Source organism: Ursus americanus, chromosome 1, assembly GCF_024610735.1.
Source record: "Ursus americanus isolate L20-20 chromosome 1, mUrsAme1.1.p, whole genome shotgun sequence".
Classification (NCBI taxonomy): domain Eukaryota; kingdom Metazoa; phylum Chordata; class Mammalia; order Carnivora; family Ursidae; genus Ursus; species Ursus americanus.
The window spans coordinates 8,729,193-8,748,560 of record NC_142127.1 but is presented as its reverse complement, the minus strand read 5'-3'; the positions used below and the strand labels follow the sequence as shown (position 1 = coordinate 8,748,560).

At 51.4% G+C, this 19,368-nt stretch overlaps 1 protein-coding gene across 2 annotated transcripts in view; it reads right to left on the bottom strand.

Moving 5' to 3' along the window:
* TFCP2L1 (transcription factor CP2 like 1) overlaps positions 1-19,368 on the bottom strand; it is a 60,917-nt gene that overhangs the window by 18,510 nt on the left and 23,039 nt on the right. For both annotated transcript variants that reach the window (XM_045804125.2, XM_045804126.2), the window contains 5 exons: positions 7,659-7,735; positions 7,050-7,155; positions 6,274-6,380; positions 5,056-5,208; positions 1,687-1,797 (listed from right to left, as the gene is read on the bottom strand). In XM_045804125.2, the coding sequence (XP_045660081.1) occupies positions 1,687-1,797; positions 5,056-5,208; positions 6,274-6,380; positions 7,050-7,155; positions 7,659-7,735 (554 nt within the window). The remainder of the gene's footprint in view (positions 1-1,686; positions 1,798-5,055; positions 5,209-6,273; positions 6,381-7,049; positions 7,156-7,658; positions 7,736-19,368) is intronic.

The following is a 19,368-nucleotide window of genomic DNA, read 5'->3' as shown; positions in this document are numbered from 1 at the left end:
TTCACGAACGCAGGGCCTAGCACTGCTTTGCTGCTGAGAGTAAGCCAGGCTCTTCCTGCACCAGGACTCTCTGGCCACTGATATCCTAAGCGTAATACAACGCCAGTACGCATCTGTCTCAGCCGCAAAATTGCTTCTGTGCTCTATCTTGTTGCAAACAGCCTTCTGCGTACGGCTTATTACACGTTCTCTCACGTTCTCGCTCTCTCTCTCTCTCTCTCACACACACACCCTCATCAGGCAGGACTGACCACCGTTCTCTTCGCTGCTCTGTGCCTAGGCCTCACCCTTAACACAGCCTTAACCCCACCACAGCCAGTGCTGGGCCTCGTGCATCTGCGGAGGGCCTTCCGAGCAAGTCGCATTATTCAATGAACAAATGCCCACGAGCTGGACCGATTGTAGAACACAGTGGGGAACAGTTGTTTAAAAAAAAAAACAGCAGAGGGGCGCCTGGATGGCCCAGTCGGTTAAGCATCTGCCTTCGGCTCAGGGTGTGATCCCCGGGTCCTGGGATAGAGCCCCATATTGGGCTCCTCCGTTGGGAGCCTACCTCTTCCTCTCCCACTCCCCCTGCTTGTGTTCCCTCTCTCGCTGGCGCTCTGTCAAATAAATAAAACAAAAACAAAAACAAAAAACAGCAGTAGGGCGCCTGGGTGGCTCAGCCGGTTAAGCATCTGCCTTTTGCCTTCAGCTCAGGTCATGGTTCCAGGGTCCTAGGATCGAGCCCCACATCGGGCTCCCTGCTCAGTGGGGAGACTGCTTCTCTCTCTGCTGCTCCCCCTGCTTGTGTGCTATCTCAAATAACAAAAAAGAAAAATAAAAAAAAAAAGAAAACCAGAGCCCAGGAAGAGGGGGCACCAGCGGAGGCCAGCGGCAGCAGTACACTGGACACAAAGATGGCGGGAGCAGGGCGCTGTCAGGGTCTGGGTTGGGGAAACGCATTCTAGTATCCATCCACACAACAGAGCAGCAGCTCTGAGAACGGCAGCTGCAGAGGTTCCCAGCGTATGCACAACTTCCCGCGCCCACGGTCACTCATTGCACCCGGTCTGAAACGGCAAGAGCCCAGAAAGCACCAAACGTCCACCAACAGGCCATCTATCTGCACAACGGAGGCCACGCCTCTGGATAAAGAACGAGCAAGCTCTTTACGAACAGATGGGGAACAGACTCAAGCTAGGCTAGTAAATAAAGCAAGTTACAGAACAGCATGTCCATGTACACTGTTGGTGTAGAAACAGCGGGCGTGGATGAACGGGCTTCAGCGGCACAGAAAGCCAGGCCACATACGTGAGCACCCAGAGACGCCAGCTGCCCTGGGGAGAGAAAGCTCCAGGCTAGGACAGTTTGGGGAGAGGTATTTTCTGATGTATATATACTCTCTCCTTCTACCTTTTGGATTTTGGACCTTTACCTATGAAAACAATAGGCACCTGATTCTAGAAAGTGCAAACAGCAGCACGGAGCTGGAAGTTACTTCGGAAACACCATCCCGGCCCCCGGGGCCTTACTGCATGAACACAACTCTGGACCCAGGAACCTGCCACAATGTCATGGGCACTTTCAAAAGAGGCATTCAGCCACGGTGGGCATATTTCCCAAGAATCTAAACCAACAGCACGCCATCATCCTGCTCCTGGCAGAAGGCCCAGGGAGGCACACCCCAGCAGCAGGCCAGCTCACCTCCGTGAGAATGGTGGTCTCATAGGACGGCTGGTACTTCTCCTTCTCCTGGGCAGTTCTTTTCTCCATCTTTTCCCGGTCAGTCTTCTGTTTCCGGTCAGCTCCCTTTGGCTACAAGTGCAGAGCACAGGGGTCCAATTAGTCCAAGTGGGCAGAGGCAACTGTCAGAAAAAGACCCAGGGCTCAGCGACAGTCCCCAGGTCTGCTCCCCACCTCTCCCCAGGGCCCAGGAATCCAGGCAGGATCTCTGGACAGGACAGCACCTCCCTCACCTCCTGGGCATCAAGCACACGGTCCTCCTACTGGAGCCCTTCCCCTTCCTCACCCGAGGGAACTCACAGCCTGCTATGGGGTCCTGCCACTCAGCTGCTCAAGTGGAAATGCTTAGAAATAATCTCTACCAGGCCACTGGCCCATGGACAAAACCCTTGGGAGCCACGGCAAATCACAATGCGTTCCTTGGGTTAGCAGTGGAGGACAAAGGAAGTGGAAGAAGTCAGGGCTGCTGGTGGGAGTTCGGTTTGCACCCATGTGCTGGGAAATCCTGGATGCATCGTGAAGGCCTCCCGACCCCCCAACTCCCAGGACTAGCGTGCAGCTCCCTGCTCGCATGCCCCACACAGGGTAACCCCTCCATCCTCACAGAGCCTGTCCTGGGAGCCCAGCAAATGTGGCCAACTTACAGAGGCACTACTACTTCTGTCATTTACAGGTAAGGAAACTGAGGCTCAAGTTGGTCAAGAATGGACAGGAACCTGCTCTGGCTGGTCGGGGTCTTTGACAAAAACAGAATCCCGAAGCAGAACCACGTGTTGACCAGGTAAAGAATCCATGAGAGTATGTCCAGATATATACCACCACCAGGCTGGCCACAGCAGCCCTGCTTCTGGGACGCCCCGGACACCCTGTGACTATCGCCTTCTGTGAGATCACAGCCTGCTTGCTGGCTTCAGACGTTAAGACCCTGAGCAGCCCCCGAGCCTAGAACTGACCGGTCTTCACTGCAGACGCAGTGGACCATGCAGGCCGCACAGTCAGTGAAAACAACCCGTCCTCAAGCACAATGCCACCTTTGGGGACTTTCATCCCAGAATGCACCTTCCTCAGGCCACACAGCATTTCGTTTCCAGCTCGAGGGCATTTTAGGAAACAGCCTCGGGGTGAGATGATACCCACATTAGACAGAGGTGGGTTTGCAGGGGGTCCTCTGGGGACAGGGATGACAGATTTGGTGTGCAAAGAGCCAGGCCTGCAGCACCTGTATCCCCGTCACCCGCCTCCCAGCTCTCATCCCTACCAGGAGGCTCTTTCTCCCTGTCCAGAAGCCACGGGAGGGGGGCAAGCCTGTGTGTGGGGACAGCACCTGGCCCAGTGAGGCCTGTGGAGGGCTGGCAGTCAGAGAGGGGTCCTACCTGTCCTGTCAGAGGCCCTGACGCCCCCCAGAGCCCCAGGGTTTGGCTCCAACAAGGAGGCTTCCCGGTGACGGGGGTGACTGGGGGTGTTAGAATGACAGCCAAGGTGGTGAGACTCTGCCTGGTGCCTGCACGCACCTGCTTGAGTGCTTCTCAAGGGGCTGGGTGCATGGGATAGTCACCACCTCCCCGGGCCTTCTGAGAAGCCGGTTTCAGGTTACAGGGGCCCCGACGCCCCTGCAGGAGATGCCAAGGCCTTCCTTGGTCACTCAGACAAGGCAGTTTCTGGATCGATTCCTCAATGACAGCTGGTGTTTGGTCCAGGAGCCAGGGGGGCACAGCCCGCCCCCCTGAGCTTCCGCCTCAAGGTGTAGAAAGGGGAGCTGGTGGGGGCCATGGGAAGGCCTGGGCCCTCCAGGCGGGAGGCAGGCACTGTCCATCTCTCCTGCTGCCCAGTGCGGCCTCTGAGCCCCAGGAATTCTTGGATGCCACTGGATGTGAGGACAAGGACAGCTAGCAGGACCACGGGTGTGGACTGTATATGACAAGGACAGAGGTGTGACTAGGGACAGGCAAAGACATCCAGTGGCACAGCCGTGGGGCTGTCCATGGGAAGTCAGCACCACGAGATCCCAGGGCGGGCAGTAAGAGTAAGACCAGAGGCTGCGGCGCCCACTGCACCGGCGGACGGGCTCAGTGGAGGAGTGCTCCCCAAAGATGGCCAGGTCCTAATCCCCAGAACCCCCGAGGCTGTCACCTTGCACAGCTGCAGGGGGAATGAGGATTGCAGGCAGTGGGAGATGGCAACCGGAAGACAACACGGCGGCATCCCAGGGGGTCCAACGTGATCACAGGGCCCGTGAACATGGGCGAGGGAGCGGGGAGAGGAGGCTGGAGCGGTGGGCCCGCAACAGCCCAGTGCTCTTGCTAGCTCTGAAGACAGGGTGACGGGCCACGGGCCTAGGAATGCAGAGGCCTCTAGACGCTGGCAAAGGGAAGGAGCGGGAGCCCCCGGAAAGGAATGCAGCCCTCCTCACACCCTGACTTTAGTGAGACCCCATCAGACTTCCAACCTCCAGCCCTAAGAGGTGCGTGTGGCCTGAAGCCACTGAACCCGTAGGCATTTGCGTACGGCAACAAGGGGGAACAACTATGGTGGGCTTGACTTCGTGGAGCCATCATCCTGGAGCAGGTGTCTGAAGGGTGCTACTGCTCTGGCTCGAAAGACCATCGCACGCCCCCACCACAGACAGTCCCTTCCCACCTGGGGTGGCACGACTCCTGAGCCAGGGCCCGCCCCTACCGCACCCCTGCCTCACCCCTGTGGATGCCACAGGCCACATAGGACCCCGAGCTGCGTCACCGGCCACCCCAGCCAGCTTTAGGAAGTATCGGTCCAGACAGAAGAGATGAAAAGTAGTTAACAGACAACTGCAGGGTGTGGGCCAGAAAGGAAAAGAGAGGAGATACCTCCAAACATGTTTCCTTCTCCAGCAGGAGGCCACCGCAGAGGGAGATAGGGCCTTGGGCCCTCCAAAACAACATCTGGGGCTACCGCTCCTGCACGGGGTTCTCCTGACCTGATTTTTAAGGAGAATCTAATGGGCAACTACAGAACCCGAGGCCAACTGCAAAGCGCTTGCAAAGAAAACAAAAACCTAGAACCGTGCAAATCCAGACAGCCTTACAAAGCAGCGCTGGTCACAGCCTCTGTGATGCCGGACGACGGAAGGCGCCCCCCACAACAGGAGCCCACAGCCGGCAGGCCCGTGACCCCAGGACGTGCAGCTCATGCTCTTGGGGATCCAGGTAGAAGCCCCAGGCTGACGGGACACCGAGCTCCCTGCTGGCCCTCCAGCAGGAATCCCAAGGGTCAGTGTGCTGCTGTCACTGCCCAGCAGAGGCGGGGACCCCTTGGGCACGGCAGCCACAGGTGGAGCGTGGCCAGATGTCCTACCTTGAACACCTTGATCTGGCAGCTGGCCGAGTGCAAGTGCTCTGTGTACTCCCCATTCTCGTTCTGCTTAAATGTATCAATCTGCACTCGGAAAGGCACTCCCTTCTCGCCCCCGTGCTTCCGGGGAGTGAACTCTGTGCTGATACAGTGCACCTGCAAGGGGAAATGTGGGCCAGTAACAAGCCGAAGGGTGAGGCCAGGCCCTGCACTCCTCAAGGGCCCCTTGCCAAATGAGGTTTCCAACCTGCCTCGTCAGGTACACACCTGCCTTAGCCTCCCCGCTCTCCCACCCACACTCCCATCAGGGTGATGGCCTCCCCATCCCCATGTGTCCCTTGACCTTGGGAGGCCCTGCCTGACCAGCTATGTCCTCGCCACTGCTCAAGCCAATGGACCCCAGTGGCCCTACCCGCACTTCCTCCTCTCCCTTGGCAGACCCCACCGACTGCACAGCCCAGTCCCCAAAGGCCCTGGCGTCCAGGTTACCCGGGCCAGGCCAGAGACAGGAGCAGAAGGCTGGAACCATTTCTGTGTTACTAAGTAAGTACCTGCTCCAGAAAAGGGACTGGGTAACGTATTTCTTACTGTAATACTATAGTACTGCAACAAGATATATTATTGTGGTAATACAATAACATTGTAATCATAACTCTAAAATACAATAAGAACATTGTAATTACGTAAAAAAATAAAGATCACTAACTTTTACTGAGCAATTGCTATGGACCAGGCAGTGCAGTAATGACTTTATGTTCATTATCTGATTCCTAAGACAGGTGGAAAAACTAAGAGGCTCGGAAAGGGACATACAGTGAGCGAGAGCACGTGTGCCAGCCCAGAGGCACAGCGGCCCCGCCATGCCCCTGGATCCACACCAGGTGCTTGATCATGAAATAATTAATTTAATCATAGAAACTATCCTGGAAAAAAATTTTATTACATATTATATAAGCGAGGACATACTTATTTTGTAACAAGCTTACATATTGTGAAGCAAAACCCACACAGAATTCTACTACATGCCAAGTCCTTTTCTAGCTCTGGGGATGGCCCACCCAGCTCTGGGACTCAGCCACACTCCTGCACCCCTTCCCCGCAACGTGCATCCCTGCAACACAGAACAGAGCCCGTCGGGGCCCCGCGGGTGGATTGCTTTGAGGAACTACATACAGGCCCTGAAACTTAGGCTTCCCCCGAGGACACTTTCCCTCCGCTTACCTGAATGAACGCAGAGGCTCTCTTCGAAGGGTCCCACAAAAATTCGACTGCGTTCAGCTGGGTCGGGCTGGCCCTGGGGTCCAAGATACCAACAGACAGTGGAATATCTGCACACACATACACACACACAAAAGTGCAATTGTCAGCCACTCCCAAAGATTCAGGGAAGGACTGTCATTACAGGTCCAAATTCCCTAACCACAATTTGAAATGCCAAAAGTTCCAAAAACTAAGTTTTGCATAACTCATTTGGCAGCGAGCCCGACTTCAGCTGCCATGAAGCCATTTAGAGTCTCTGTCCCATTTTGGGTGAACAGGCATTTTGTCCTGCTGCAGAAATATTAGTGTGCCTGCCTACTGGGAGGCATTGCCTGTCGCTAGGGGTCTACACACCCTGTTGTCACTCTAACTTCTAAATTCCAAAATCTGGCTCCCAGGGTTCTAGATAAAAAACCACAGACCAGTGCCTACGACCCCAAAATTCAATTTCTTTTGCCCATCTCTGCGATGCCCATGCTTCCCTTCTTCACAGAGCAAACTCCTTTAAGGCAGGACCCTCTGCAAAGCCTACCCTGCGATCCCTGATGGCAGGCCTTTGAATTAGAAGTCCCCGAGGGCAGGCCTGGTGGCATGGGCACGTCGGCCAGCACCCACAGCATTTCACCCAGGGCAGGAGTGCACTGAAGTGCCCAACGGAGGCAGGAGTCCAACAGCACCCGGGAAGAACCCCAATGTGCTCGGAGTGCCTTGGGCCCCTCATGGCCCAGGAGACTCACCGATGTCCAGGATCCGGTCCCCGGGCCGGCTCCACCGCCATCCCTCCAGCTGCTGGTGCTCTGTGTACTGCAGCCGGCGGTCGTGGAAAACCACACGGATGATGCTCTAGGGAGGAGAGGCCAGCAGGGGACCGCTTAGTGTGGGGCCAAGAAGGACCCAAGAGGAACTTCCCACTGGGGCAAACCTCCCACCTCTTACGACCCTTCCTTCCCAGCTCTCAAGCTCTGCATACTTCTCCCCGCTCAGAACCCCAATAGGACAGACAGTGAGAATGAGGATTATCCCCTTTTCCAGAATTACTCCATGCTTTCCATACAATGCTAACCTATACCCCTCTTTGTGCAGATGAGCGAATGGAAGCTCAGGGAAGTTCAGTAAGTGGCAAAGCCAGGCTCAGAGCCTGTTCCATCAGCCCAGGCCCCTCCGGCTCTCAGCACCGGCCAGCAGGCCCCTGGCTGCTTAGGCAACACACTCCAGGGATAGGAACCCATTCCCACTCCAGAGCTCTCCCAGACCTCCCAGGCACTCCTGACCCCCACCCCCAGCAAGCCCAGGTTCCCAGACACCCCAACAAGACCTGAGGAGGGAGGGTGGCCCCACAGCCTTGCCTTGACATATTTTGTGTTCAGATCTTGAAAGTCTCCCAGCTTCCGATTCTCCAGCAGTCGAATTTCATAAGACTGACCTGGGGGGGGGGGGGGGGACAGGACATTTCCCATTTCTGAGGGGTTTCAGATCTGGGGTTCACCCAGCAGGGGCCTTCTTGACGTCCTCAGTGGCCACCCAGGCCTCACGGCCCCAGGGGACAGAGTGAGGAGTCAGTCCACAGCCAACTCAGATGGCTCCCTGGGCTGCACACCCCCCATCTGTCTCCCAGCCTGGTTGGGCCTAGGATACCCCAGGGAGCGAATCATGTGTCCCCGAGACACAGCACCTCCACAATTTTCAAAGAAACAGAATTCAACGAAGTGTAGTTAACGTTAGATTTACAGAACAGAACTTCTTAGTTCTTTATAAAGGACACCCCCCCATTCACTTGGATGAAGAACACGGCCCCCCACTTCAGTCCACCAGTAAGTAACTGACCATAGCCTTCCCGAGAGCAAGTTAAAGGAACGAGTAAAAGCCTGTTAAACATTGTCTCTAATTGCAGAATGAAAAGCATTTTCCCAAGTTAAAAGAATTTCATGTATTTAAAGGGTGTGGGGATTCTGTTTGGTGACACAGAACCAGCACAAGCTGGTTAAGAATATACACGGAGAAAAGACTCATCTCTCATAACAGAGAGAACTTGAGTCTATGAACTGCACCTACGAATAACCTGAAGGAAACTACACGTGCTATCAGGAAAGTGAAATACAGTCTGAATAAATAGGATACATCATGTTCCTAGACAGGAAGAGCATTTATCAAACGCTCCCAGTTCCTCCCCATATTAAAGAAGTGTAACCACAACTCTAAAACACCCGTACGTATTTCACAACTTCATAAAGGATGTTTTACAAATTAAGAGAGAATGATTTAATGATGGTATTGGTAAACCTGATTGGCTGTTTGAAAAAAAATTTTTTTAATTTTTAGGTAAGGATAGACTCACAAGAAGTAACGGAAAGAGTACAGAAAGGCCCTGAATACCTGTCCCCCAATTTCCCCAGTGGTGGCAGCCAAGGTAAGCACAGTACATCGTGGAAACCAGCAGGCTGACCACAGCACAATGCAGTTCGCACCGCTGCAGGCCTGCCATGGAGCTCCCTGCGTGCTGCAGATACTCACCTCACAGCAAATATCGAAATAAGTTACCACTGGACTGAAGTCAACTTTCTTAAGGTTTTATGCAAACATGAATCATACATATCAGACACTCAACAGGGAAGGACTTTCTGAAACCAAAACTGGGGGAAAGGGAAATCTACCTGTATTAAAAATCTCTCTCTCTATATATATATACACACACATATGTGTATTTATATGTGTACATAAACACACACACACATATATCAATGAAACGTATATGCAAACAAATTAGGAACAGCACAAACCCAATGGCTGGTTTTAAAATAGCGAAAACAGCCATGATTAGAAAAATACTAAGACCCCCTGTGGTGGGTGGTATGCGGCCCCCTCCCCAAAAAGATCCATCCATATCATCTCTAGGACCTGTGAATGTTCTCGTGTATTTGGAAAAAGTGTCTTTGCAGATGCAATTAAGTTAAGGACATTGAGATGAGATATTCCCGGATTACCTGGAGGTTCCTAAATCTTATAATAAGTGTCCTTGGAAGAGACACACGGGGAGACAGACAGGAGGCAATGAGACCAGCAGAGATTGGAGGGCACAAGCCAAGGGACACCTGGAGTCCCCAGAAGCTGGAAGATGCAGAGAATGGATTCTCCCCTAAAACCCCACCAAGCAGCGTGGCCCTACTGATTTCTGACTTCTAGCCTCCGGAACTAGGGGAGAACCAAAAACTTCTGGTGTTTTCTGTGAGGCCAACATGTTTGTAGTAATGGTTAAAGCAGTCACAGGAAGCCAATACACTCCTTCCTGCAATGAGTGACAGAGTGGGGGAAGAACATGCAGTCAAGTCATTCATTCCAAATATCTGCCGACAACAACTACTGAGAAATGCCATGGGAATCGTAGGAACTCGAAGGGCTGTGTGTCACAGAGCTCATCCCCGCGGCTCCCACCCAGCCTGGAAATGAGGCTGGCCACGCGCAGAAATACCCACTCGGGGGCGCCTGGGTGGCACAGCGGTTGGGCGTCTGCCTTCGGCTCAGGGCGTGATCCCGGTGTTATGAGATCGAGCCCCACATCAGGCTCCTCTGCTGTGAGCCTGCTTCTTCCTCTCCCACTCCCCTGCTTGTGTTCCCTCTCTCGCTGGCTGTCTCTATCTCTGTCAAATAAATAAACAAAATCTTAAAAAATAAATAAATAAATAAATAAAAAATTAAAAAAAAAAAGAAATACCCACTCGGCCAGTGCCCTTCTCAGCTTCTAGCAGCCCCTGTGACAGCTCCAGCAGACACAAGGATGTACCAAGTCCCCGTACCCCTCAGGACAATGTGCTAGGCACCCCTCCATCAGAGGCAGGCGGCACAGACCCCAAACTCCTGTCCTGCCCACTTGCCAGTTCGGAAGATGCAACTCAACAAAGGGTCTTGCTGACCTAACCAACACTTCTAGCTTTCGGAAAAAGCCAGATTTTTAACATATATTTCCGGGCTCCTGAGCCAACATTCCCTTAACAGCGACATAAAATGGAGCCTCACACACCCTAACTGGTTTTTCCAGTGTCCTCCACCTTCTCCAAGGAAAAATGTAGCCAGCTCTGGCATGAGGCCTGAGGCCCAAGTGGTCATCATCATGGGTTTATGGGTGCCCCAGGGCCCAAGTAACACTGACCCCCAGCTCTGCAGGGCAGCCCCAGCTCATGCAAACCAGAGGCTCCTCCTGCCCCATCCAGGGCACTTTCTCGAGCCTGAACACAGAGTTTGCAATCAGTGCGAGCTAAGTGGCGCCCTAGGCCTGGGGGCTACGGCCTCCTCCACCGGCTGCAGAGACCTAACCCATGTGCTTCCCCACCGCCTCTCCAATCTCCCGCCCTTGTCCCTTCCTCCTGCACACACATGCTCTGGAGCCCTTCCCTCCCATGCCTGCATCAATGCCAACTCTGGGGCCAGGACGACCTCCCCAAGCCCAGCCCTCACACAGTGCGGTGCCATCAGAAGGCCATAGTCCGTGGTCACACACACTGATGAGCAAGGTCACAAGAGCAGAACTGACGGGGGGCACAGGGGCACCCCTCTGCTTGGCCAGCAGCATTTCGGGACATGGGCGGGAGCCATGGGAAGTGGGCTCTGGGAAGGCACAGAGTGTGTCTGCTCCGCTCACCACTCCACTGTCCGACACACAGCAGGTACTCAGCAAGTGCTTAAATGTGATTTCATGTCATTTACTACACTGTTCCGTGCTAGGACTACAGGGCTGCAAAACTAAGACACACTCTTGCCCTCAAAGGTCAGCAGTCTTCTGGGGGATATCACACCACACAGGAAAAGCACTTCTGTACGGCAGGATCTGAAACTTCTCCCTAAGAGACAACAGAGATCCAAAGTTGGGCAACACTCTCAGAGAATGGGGAGGGGGGAGGGTGACAGAAGGTTTGTACAGGATACCACTGAAGATGGACTTTGAAGAGTGTGCAGGATTTCTATAGTGGAAGGGATGAATGAATAAGTAATCCCAAGCTAAACTGAGGCAAGGTGGTGGGAGGGGAGAGGCGTGCCTCTGGGGGCCAAGAACTAGCAGCTTCCATTCACTGGGTGCTTACATAATGGCAAAGTCCTGCCCGGGGATTAACTCACCTGAAGCTCAGCACAAGTCAACAGCTTGTGACAGGGGCAGCTTAGGACCGTGAGCCCCACTGAGAGGAGGAGGCAGAGGTTCAGACACATTATCTGACTTGGGCAAGCTTGCTCAACTAGGAAGTGGCAGAGCCAGGAGCAGACACTAAATCTGTTTCCGGAACCTACCACATTCTACCTGGTGGGTGTCATTTGCTGGGCAGAGGGCATCTGTAAGTTCTACGTGATTCTCTTGTTTAACTTCTCTCTTCTGGAAGGTATCAGGTTCCATTTTGCACCCTGACTAAAGTTTGCCGACAGCATCTCATGGCATCATCCCAAGTTAAGATGGGTTTTTTCTCCTTCCTTCTTCTGCCTAGGAATAGCGATGAAAATGATTCCTAAGATGACCAAATCAACTTGCTGGGTGATCCTGGATATAGCATGTTGGCTCCATTTCCTAGTCTGTAAAATATTCTATTTCTGGGGGCACCTGGGTGGTTTAGTCAGTTAAGTGTCTGCCTTAGGTTCAGGTCATGATCCTGGGGTCCTGGAATCGAGCTCCATGTTGGGCTCCCTGCTCAGCGGGGAGTCTGCTTCTCCCTCTCTCTCTACCCACACTGCTCATGTTCTCTCAACTAAATAAAATCTAAAAAAAAAAAAAAAAAAAAAAAAAATCCTATAAAAAATATTGTTTCCCACATTCTAAACAACAATCTGGGAAGAAAAACAAGTACTACAGAAAATGATAGGAAAACCTGTTCTAATTTCAGAACTGTAAAATGTGGCAAAGAAAAAGAAGATGGCCCTAGAATCAAGGAGACAGGGTAATGAGTAACCACCATTTCGTTTCTGTACAGCTACATGTCAGGACATTGCCAAGCCCGTTACGTTTACTACTTGATTTAGTCCTCTCAAGAGTCCTATGAGGAAAACCCATTATTGCCCCCATGTTATAGATGAGGAAATTAAGATCCAGAGAGGTTAAGAATCTTGGTGAAGATCAAACCTGGGTCTGGCAGGCTCCAAAGACTGATGACTTAGCCAAACTACTCCACACAGTCTCCCATGGCTTCAAAGGTCCCTTCTGGTTCTAACATTCAAGGAGTCCATCTACTACATTTCCTTCTGAATTTCTTCATATTCATCGTATTTGATGACCCTCTCCCACACACTTAAACCCTCCCCTTCCTTCAAGGCTCAAATCCCTAATCCCCTGTGACCTCAGTTCCCCTGAAGCAAGATGCACCTTCAAAGTCTGATGGATAGGTAACCACACTGTGGCATAAGGTCTAATATTTGTTTCCTCATGCTAAACTAGTCTCCCTGAAACACACATTCCTACTCCATTTAAAATACTCTGAAGATATAAGGTTACAGTACCTAAAATCATGTCATTTTTGGCATGGAAAGAGACCAAAAGAAAAGAATAAAGGACCCAGAAATAGACTTTTAGATACTTGGAAACTTGATCTATGACAGTAAGAAAAAACATAGACTTTTTAAGAGTGTGGGATAATCCAAATGGAAAAAAAACACATCCCTACCTCACACCATATATAATAAAATTAATTCTAGGTGAATGAAAACCATAAAAGTAAAACCTTAACACTTCTAAAAAAAAAAAAATGAGACTCTTTCATGACTGTGGGGTAGGAAAGGACTTTTTTAAGTAGACACAAATACACAAAAGAAAAATTATGTCCTTTATGTTATATAGAAAACGATGTTAAAATTTATATTGAGGCACTTTTGAAAAGGGGTGGGGCGCCTGGGTGGCTCAGTTGGTTGAGTATCGGACTCTTGGTTTTGGCTCAGGTCATGATTCCAGGATCGTGGGATCAAGCCTCGCATCAGCTCATGCTCAGTACGGAGTCTGCTTGTCCCTCTCCTTCTGCTCCTTCCCCCAACTCGCACACTCTACCCTCACCCAGTTAAATAAAATCTTAAGGAAAAAAAAAAGAAAGAAAAGGGATGCCTGGGTGGCTCAGTCGGTTAAGTGTCTGCCTTTGGCTCAGATCATGACCCCAGGGTTCTGGGATCGAGTCCCACATCAGATTCCTTGCTCAGCAGGGAGCCTGCTTCTCCTGCCTGCCGCTCCCCCCAGGTCTCGCTCTCACTCTTGCTCTCTGACAAATAAATAAATAAAAACTTTTAGAAAAGGAGGGAATAAATGCCAGGGGTGCTATGAATAATTACAGTCTGTGTAAGTGGGGACTGACCTGGAAAACTGGGCCATAATGATTACCCTATGGAAAGAGAAAAGGACGGATACATACACAAAAAGATGCTGGTCACTACAAGTATGCAGGATAATGCAAAGTAAGGTAAACCATCTTATATCCACTAGAGGGGTAAAAATTACAGGCTGACAATATCAAGCGTTGATTACAATTCAGAGAATGGGAACTGTCAGGCATTGTTGATGTAAGTATTATACTGATATAACCGTTTTGGAGAAGTCTGGCCAAAAAGAGTTTCATTAAGGATATACAAACCCTTCAGTCAGACAAATCCTGAGGGATATCCTAAAGAGACAAAAATTGCTTACGGTGGCATCACTCATTATGGGAAAAAAATGTCAACAACCTATATAGACAGCACCAGGAAAAGAGATACGTTAACTTACTTATTTGACCTGGCATGAGTTTCATTCTAACTGCACAGAGCACTTAAAATGAGCACTCCAGAGACACGTACCAACACCAAGAAATCTCAGAGTCATGATATTAAGCAAAAAAGGTACATAATAAGGACGCCTGGGTGGTTCAGTCGGTACAGCATGCAATTCTTGATCTCGGGATTGGAAGTTCAAGCTCCATGTTGGGTGTAGAGATTATTTAAAAATAAATAAATTTTTTAAAAAAGGTTCATGGTAACACATAAGAAACTACTGATATAAACTTTGAAGACAAGAAAATGATGCTGTTAGTTTTCATGGCTAACTACACAAGGAAGTAAAAAATTTAAGACCCTGCATGGAGATTCATTTTTTTGTAATGTTTTTTTATTATATTATGCTAGTCACCACACAGTACATCCCTGGTTTCTGATGTAAAGTTCGATGATTCATTAGTTGCGTATAACACCCAGTGCACCATGCAATACGTGCCCTCCTTACTACCCATCACCAGCCTATCCCATTCCCCCACCCCCTCCCCTCTGAAGCCCTCAGTTTGTTTCTCAGAGTCCATAGTCTCTCATGCTTCATTCCCTCTTCTGATTACCCCTCCTTTCTTTATCCCTTTCTTCCCCTACCGATCTTCCTAGTTCTTATGTTCCATAGATGAGAGAAATCATAGGATAATTGTCTTTCTCTGCTTGACTTATTTCACTTAGCATTATCTCCTCCAGTGCCATCCATGTTGCAGCAAATGTTGAGAACTCGTTCTTTTTGATAGCTGAGTAATATTCCATTGTATATATGGACCACAACTTCTTAATCCAATCATCTGTTGAAGGGCATCTCGGCTCCTTCCACGATTTAGCTATTGTGGACATTGCTGCTATGAACATCGGCGTGCATATGGCCCTTCTCTTCAGTACGTCTGTATCTTTGGGGTAAACACCCAGTAGTGCAATGGCTGGGTCTTAGGGTAGCTCAATTTTTAACTTTTTAAGGGGCCTCCACACTGTTTTCCAGAGTGGCTGCATCAACTCTGCATGGAGATTCAGACCAACACCAACATTTCAAACCAACACCAACTTCCCAAGTGGTTTTGCTTCTGAGGAGGGAGGAAAGGCTTTAGAAAGAGGTAAAAGCAGAAGCACACTTGGCAAGGTTGAAAACTACGTTGGGCATATGAGTATTTGTTCTCTTATCAATCGATCTGAAATTCACACACATGAGTACACACACGACACAACTGAGCGGAGGAAGGACACCCGGAGCAGGCTGTCATTTGCACAGCATTATGGTTGTGAGTGTTCCGACTCCCCACCCCCACCTCAGAGGGAGGGTCCCTTGGACTCCATCACTGAGCCGTCACTGCACCTCCCCCACTGCCACCTGCTTCGTACCAGTGCCGTGCTGGGTAGAGGGCGTCCGGAGATGCGAGTGGGGACAGCCTTCACCACACGCATTTACACACCACCCCGCAATTTTGGCACCCAAATAAACTGCCTGTAAGTGATGAGCCTATTCATTTAACAACCCGCTTTTTAGTTTTTAGAAGTGTGTACCATACCTGCATACAGAAAGTCATGATCACCCCCCGTAACTAGAGATAGTAACTGAAAAATGAGAGAGAGATGCCCCTCCCAGGGTTCTTCTGCAGACTCGCACCACCACCTAGGGGACCTGGCCAGCACCCAGCTTCGGAGCCTGGGCTCACAGCCGGACCCACCACTGACTCACCAGTAAGTCACTCCATTTGTGAGCCTCAGCTTCCACATCTCCAAAATGTGGCCAACACCGGTGCGAAGGCAGAGGGCTGCTGGAGGATGGCAGGCGCACCCAGCAGCCAGCAGCGCACAGGTCTCCGGCTGGATCTCGAACCTCCCAGCGGTGAGAACAAGCACACCACACCAGTGCCCGCCGGCTGGTGGTGCTCCTTCTACAGCTCCCTCAAGCCTTCAGGGCAATTCCCTCCAACACCCCCGGCCCCAGCCTCTATGCTGGAGCTGTTCAAGGCCTTTTAAGAGCCAACGGGAAGGAGCCCCAGAGTCAGCACTTGAAGATGTGACCTAGCCCACAGCAGGTGGCCACCAGGCCAGCCCAGCCCAGAGGAGGTGAGGTGCCAGGAGTGGCAGGAGCCAGAGGAGGGGAGGTCATAGCCGCCACGTCCACCTCCCCACCCTGACCAGCAGAGCCCTGGGGACCCCTCCCACCTTGGCACTCCAGCTTCAGTCCTCAGAGAGCCGTGGGGGCCCCTCGGCTGGACTGAGGCTCAGTAGGGAGCTGGGCCACGTCCCGAAGAATGCCAGTGGGCCCTAATGCCATTCCAAAGGGTGTAGAATCTTCCCTCTACCCCAACCTTAAGACTGCTCAGCCTCGGCCCCTTTGCCCTTCCTCACCTCCACCTCATACCAGCAGTAGCAGAAACGGAGGAAGGAGGGCAAGGACCATTTGGCATAGAAGAGAAACTTCTTTCCCAAGGAAGAGATGTACGACACTTAACACTGCACCCAGTCCAGACAAGTGCTCGACAGACCTTCATTTTCTCCCTCTTCCCTCACAAGCCATAATTTCTAATACCTTCTAGCCCAGACATCAGCCAACTTTCTCCCTAAAGGGCCGGATAGGAACTATGTTCGGCCTTGTGGGCCATAAGATATCTTGACTCTGCCACTGTAACAAGGAAGCAGCCATAAACATGTGAATGAATGGGTGTGTCTGTGTTCCAATAAAACTTTATTTATAGACATTGAAATCTGAATTTTTATATAATGTTCACTCTTTCTGCTGACCTCTTCCTCCCTCCCTCCCAACTTCTTTTGATGCTTTGCAGTTTTGCCCCTTGGCTTTCTTGCACGATGACTAAGGCAGAGCTCCTCCCTCAGACTGGAAGCTCTGAAGGAGAGGCCAGCTACTAGTCTACCTGGCACACGCATGCACGCGCACACACACACCCCACCTCCTTGTACAGTACTGACACGTGACAGGCTTGTAATTAATGGTGGCAGAATTTGATATTAAATTCCCTAAAGCAGGTAACAGAGCTAGAACTAGTCAGCCAAACCAAGAGCATAAAGAGACCTCCCTAATGGTCAAAGAAACGCCAAGTGGCAGTAACGCAACGCCAGTTTAATTTACCAGACTGGCAAAACTTTAACTGATTGCTAGCACCCCAAAAGGACAAAATACAGGGCTAGCCCTCACACACGCCGGAGGTGGGAGATACCACATCACAGCCCACTGGACATTTCGACAATACACATCAATACTGAAGATACACACGGTCTATGATACAAGTGCCCCATTAAAAATTGTGCTGAATAATATGCACACAACGTGATTGTACTTTTTTTTAAATGTTCTACACATCCCCTTATTACTTGAGGCTAATATAATGCATCTCACAGTTGAGAGAAAAGGACCCTTCCCTCTTAAATTCTATGTATCTTCAACACTAACTTCGTTGAAGACTAGGAATATATGACACGTGAATTTGAAAAACACACAAAAACAGAGTCGGGAGTGCCTCATACTGTCAGGCACGTTAACAGATGTCCACAGTGACAGTGACTGGTATTTTTTCTAGCAGCGTCAGGCCAGTACCCAAAACCCAACCAGAGGGGTGGGCATTTGGGGAAAACAGTCTTCATCCAATAAACAGAACGCCAAACACATGCAGATGAGGGCGGATACAGGGAGGTTCCCTCAAGCCCGGGTCTCCCTGGGAGACCACCCTGAAAACCCACAGGACAATATGACTGTGCCCATTTTAGAGGTGAGGATACCAAGGCCCAGAGAGGTACTGATGTGCCCCAGGTGACACTGCAAGTTACTGGTAAAGACTCAGCAGCCTGTGGCCTGGCCCAGGACGAGAGGGGAGGGCCCCTGGGCTCAGGTCAGATGCCCTAGAGTTGAGCCTAGACCCTTCCGAGTCCTGGCAAGTTCTCTAACCTCTCTGCATCCTCCCCTCTACATCTGCCAACTGTCCCGTGCTGAATGGTTATGAGATCAAATTAGAGGACATACCTCCAGCCTGGCAATGCCGGCCACAATCAGCACTTCCAAAAGAGCGTGATGCGCTCTCAGGCTCTCAGCCCCATCCCCACGCTTCCCACCGTACTCAGTGCAGCAGCAGACAGCCCCTCCAGTCCCCACAACAGCTGCCCGCACCACCAGTGACCGGCGGCCCAAGGCCACCCAAGGTCACGCAGTCAGGAGCCAAGCCAACTGGGACACGCCCTGGGACATCTCCAGCAGGACTACGGAAGTCTCTTCCCGACCGTCTGGGGGAGAGAGGGTGGGGGACACAGCTCGGCGACCCGGGTGCTACCCGGAGCAGGCCCAGCCCAGAGTGCCTCCCCGGGGCCCTGCCGACCAGGTGCTCCCGCTGAGCAGCTCTGCCCACTGAGCGGAACCCAGCGCAGGGCCTCCTGCCCAGATCATGGTGTTCCCAAGAACAGGAGGCAATTGCCCAGGCCGGCCAAGATTTAAAGGTTGTTTACTTTCCGACAGTTACTGCTTTGGGTAATTAATGCCACATAAAACATAATGGAGGCCATCATCACCTCAGAGAAGGGGGCGCTGGACGCCAACAGCGCGGCAATAACGGCAGGTGGAGGAAGGCACAACTCCACGCACACGGGGTCCAGCACGCGGAGTCTGTCTTGTCACCTGTGTGCAGGGTCACGCAAGCGTGTCCACACGGAGCACCGAACACGAGGCAGGCTTCCCCGAAAAGGCTTTGCCATCGACACACCCAGGTCTTGATCATGATGGCCTGTCGACTGTGTGACCTTGGGCAGGGCACTTAACCTCCTCACAGCCCCTTATGGCAGGGACCGGGCACCATGCCCAACACACAATGGCTCCCTTACATGCATGCGGTAAGTGTGTGTGTGTGCGCACAGAAGTAAAGGGCTCCGAGTCCTAGATACTCTGTAGAGAAGGGACTGCGCCCAGGGCTGGAGCAGGGAAAACGCAAGATGCCCACTTGTCTTCGGCATCTTGGGAGGGCCAAAAATGAGGACCGGCTCAGAAAAAGCGACACAGGGGCCAATCTGAAGGAGCTCCACTAGCCACCACCGGAACACACCGGGCACGAACAGAGAAACAATGCTGCTGAGTTTTAACACAGAGAGTAAAATAAATACCCACACGTCCATACTGATGTAATAAATACGTGAATGCACAAATTAATGGTAAAGAATAAAAAGCTCCTTCTTACAGTAGCATTCTAATTACTCAATGCAGAAAGAGGGAAATAAATAGAAAATCACCATTCAGCAAAATGCTACAGTAAAAACTGGTGCAAAAAGGATCAACTCACGAATGCTGCAGGAGGGGGCAGAAGCTGG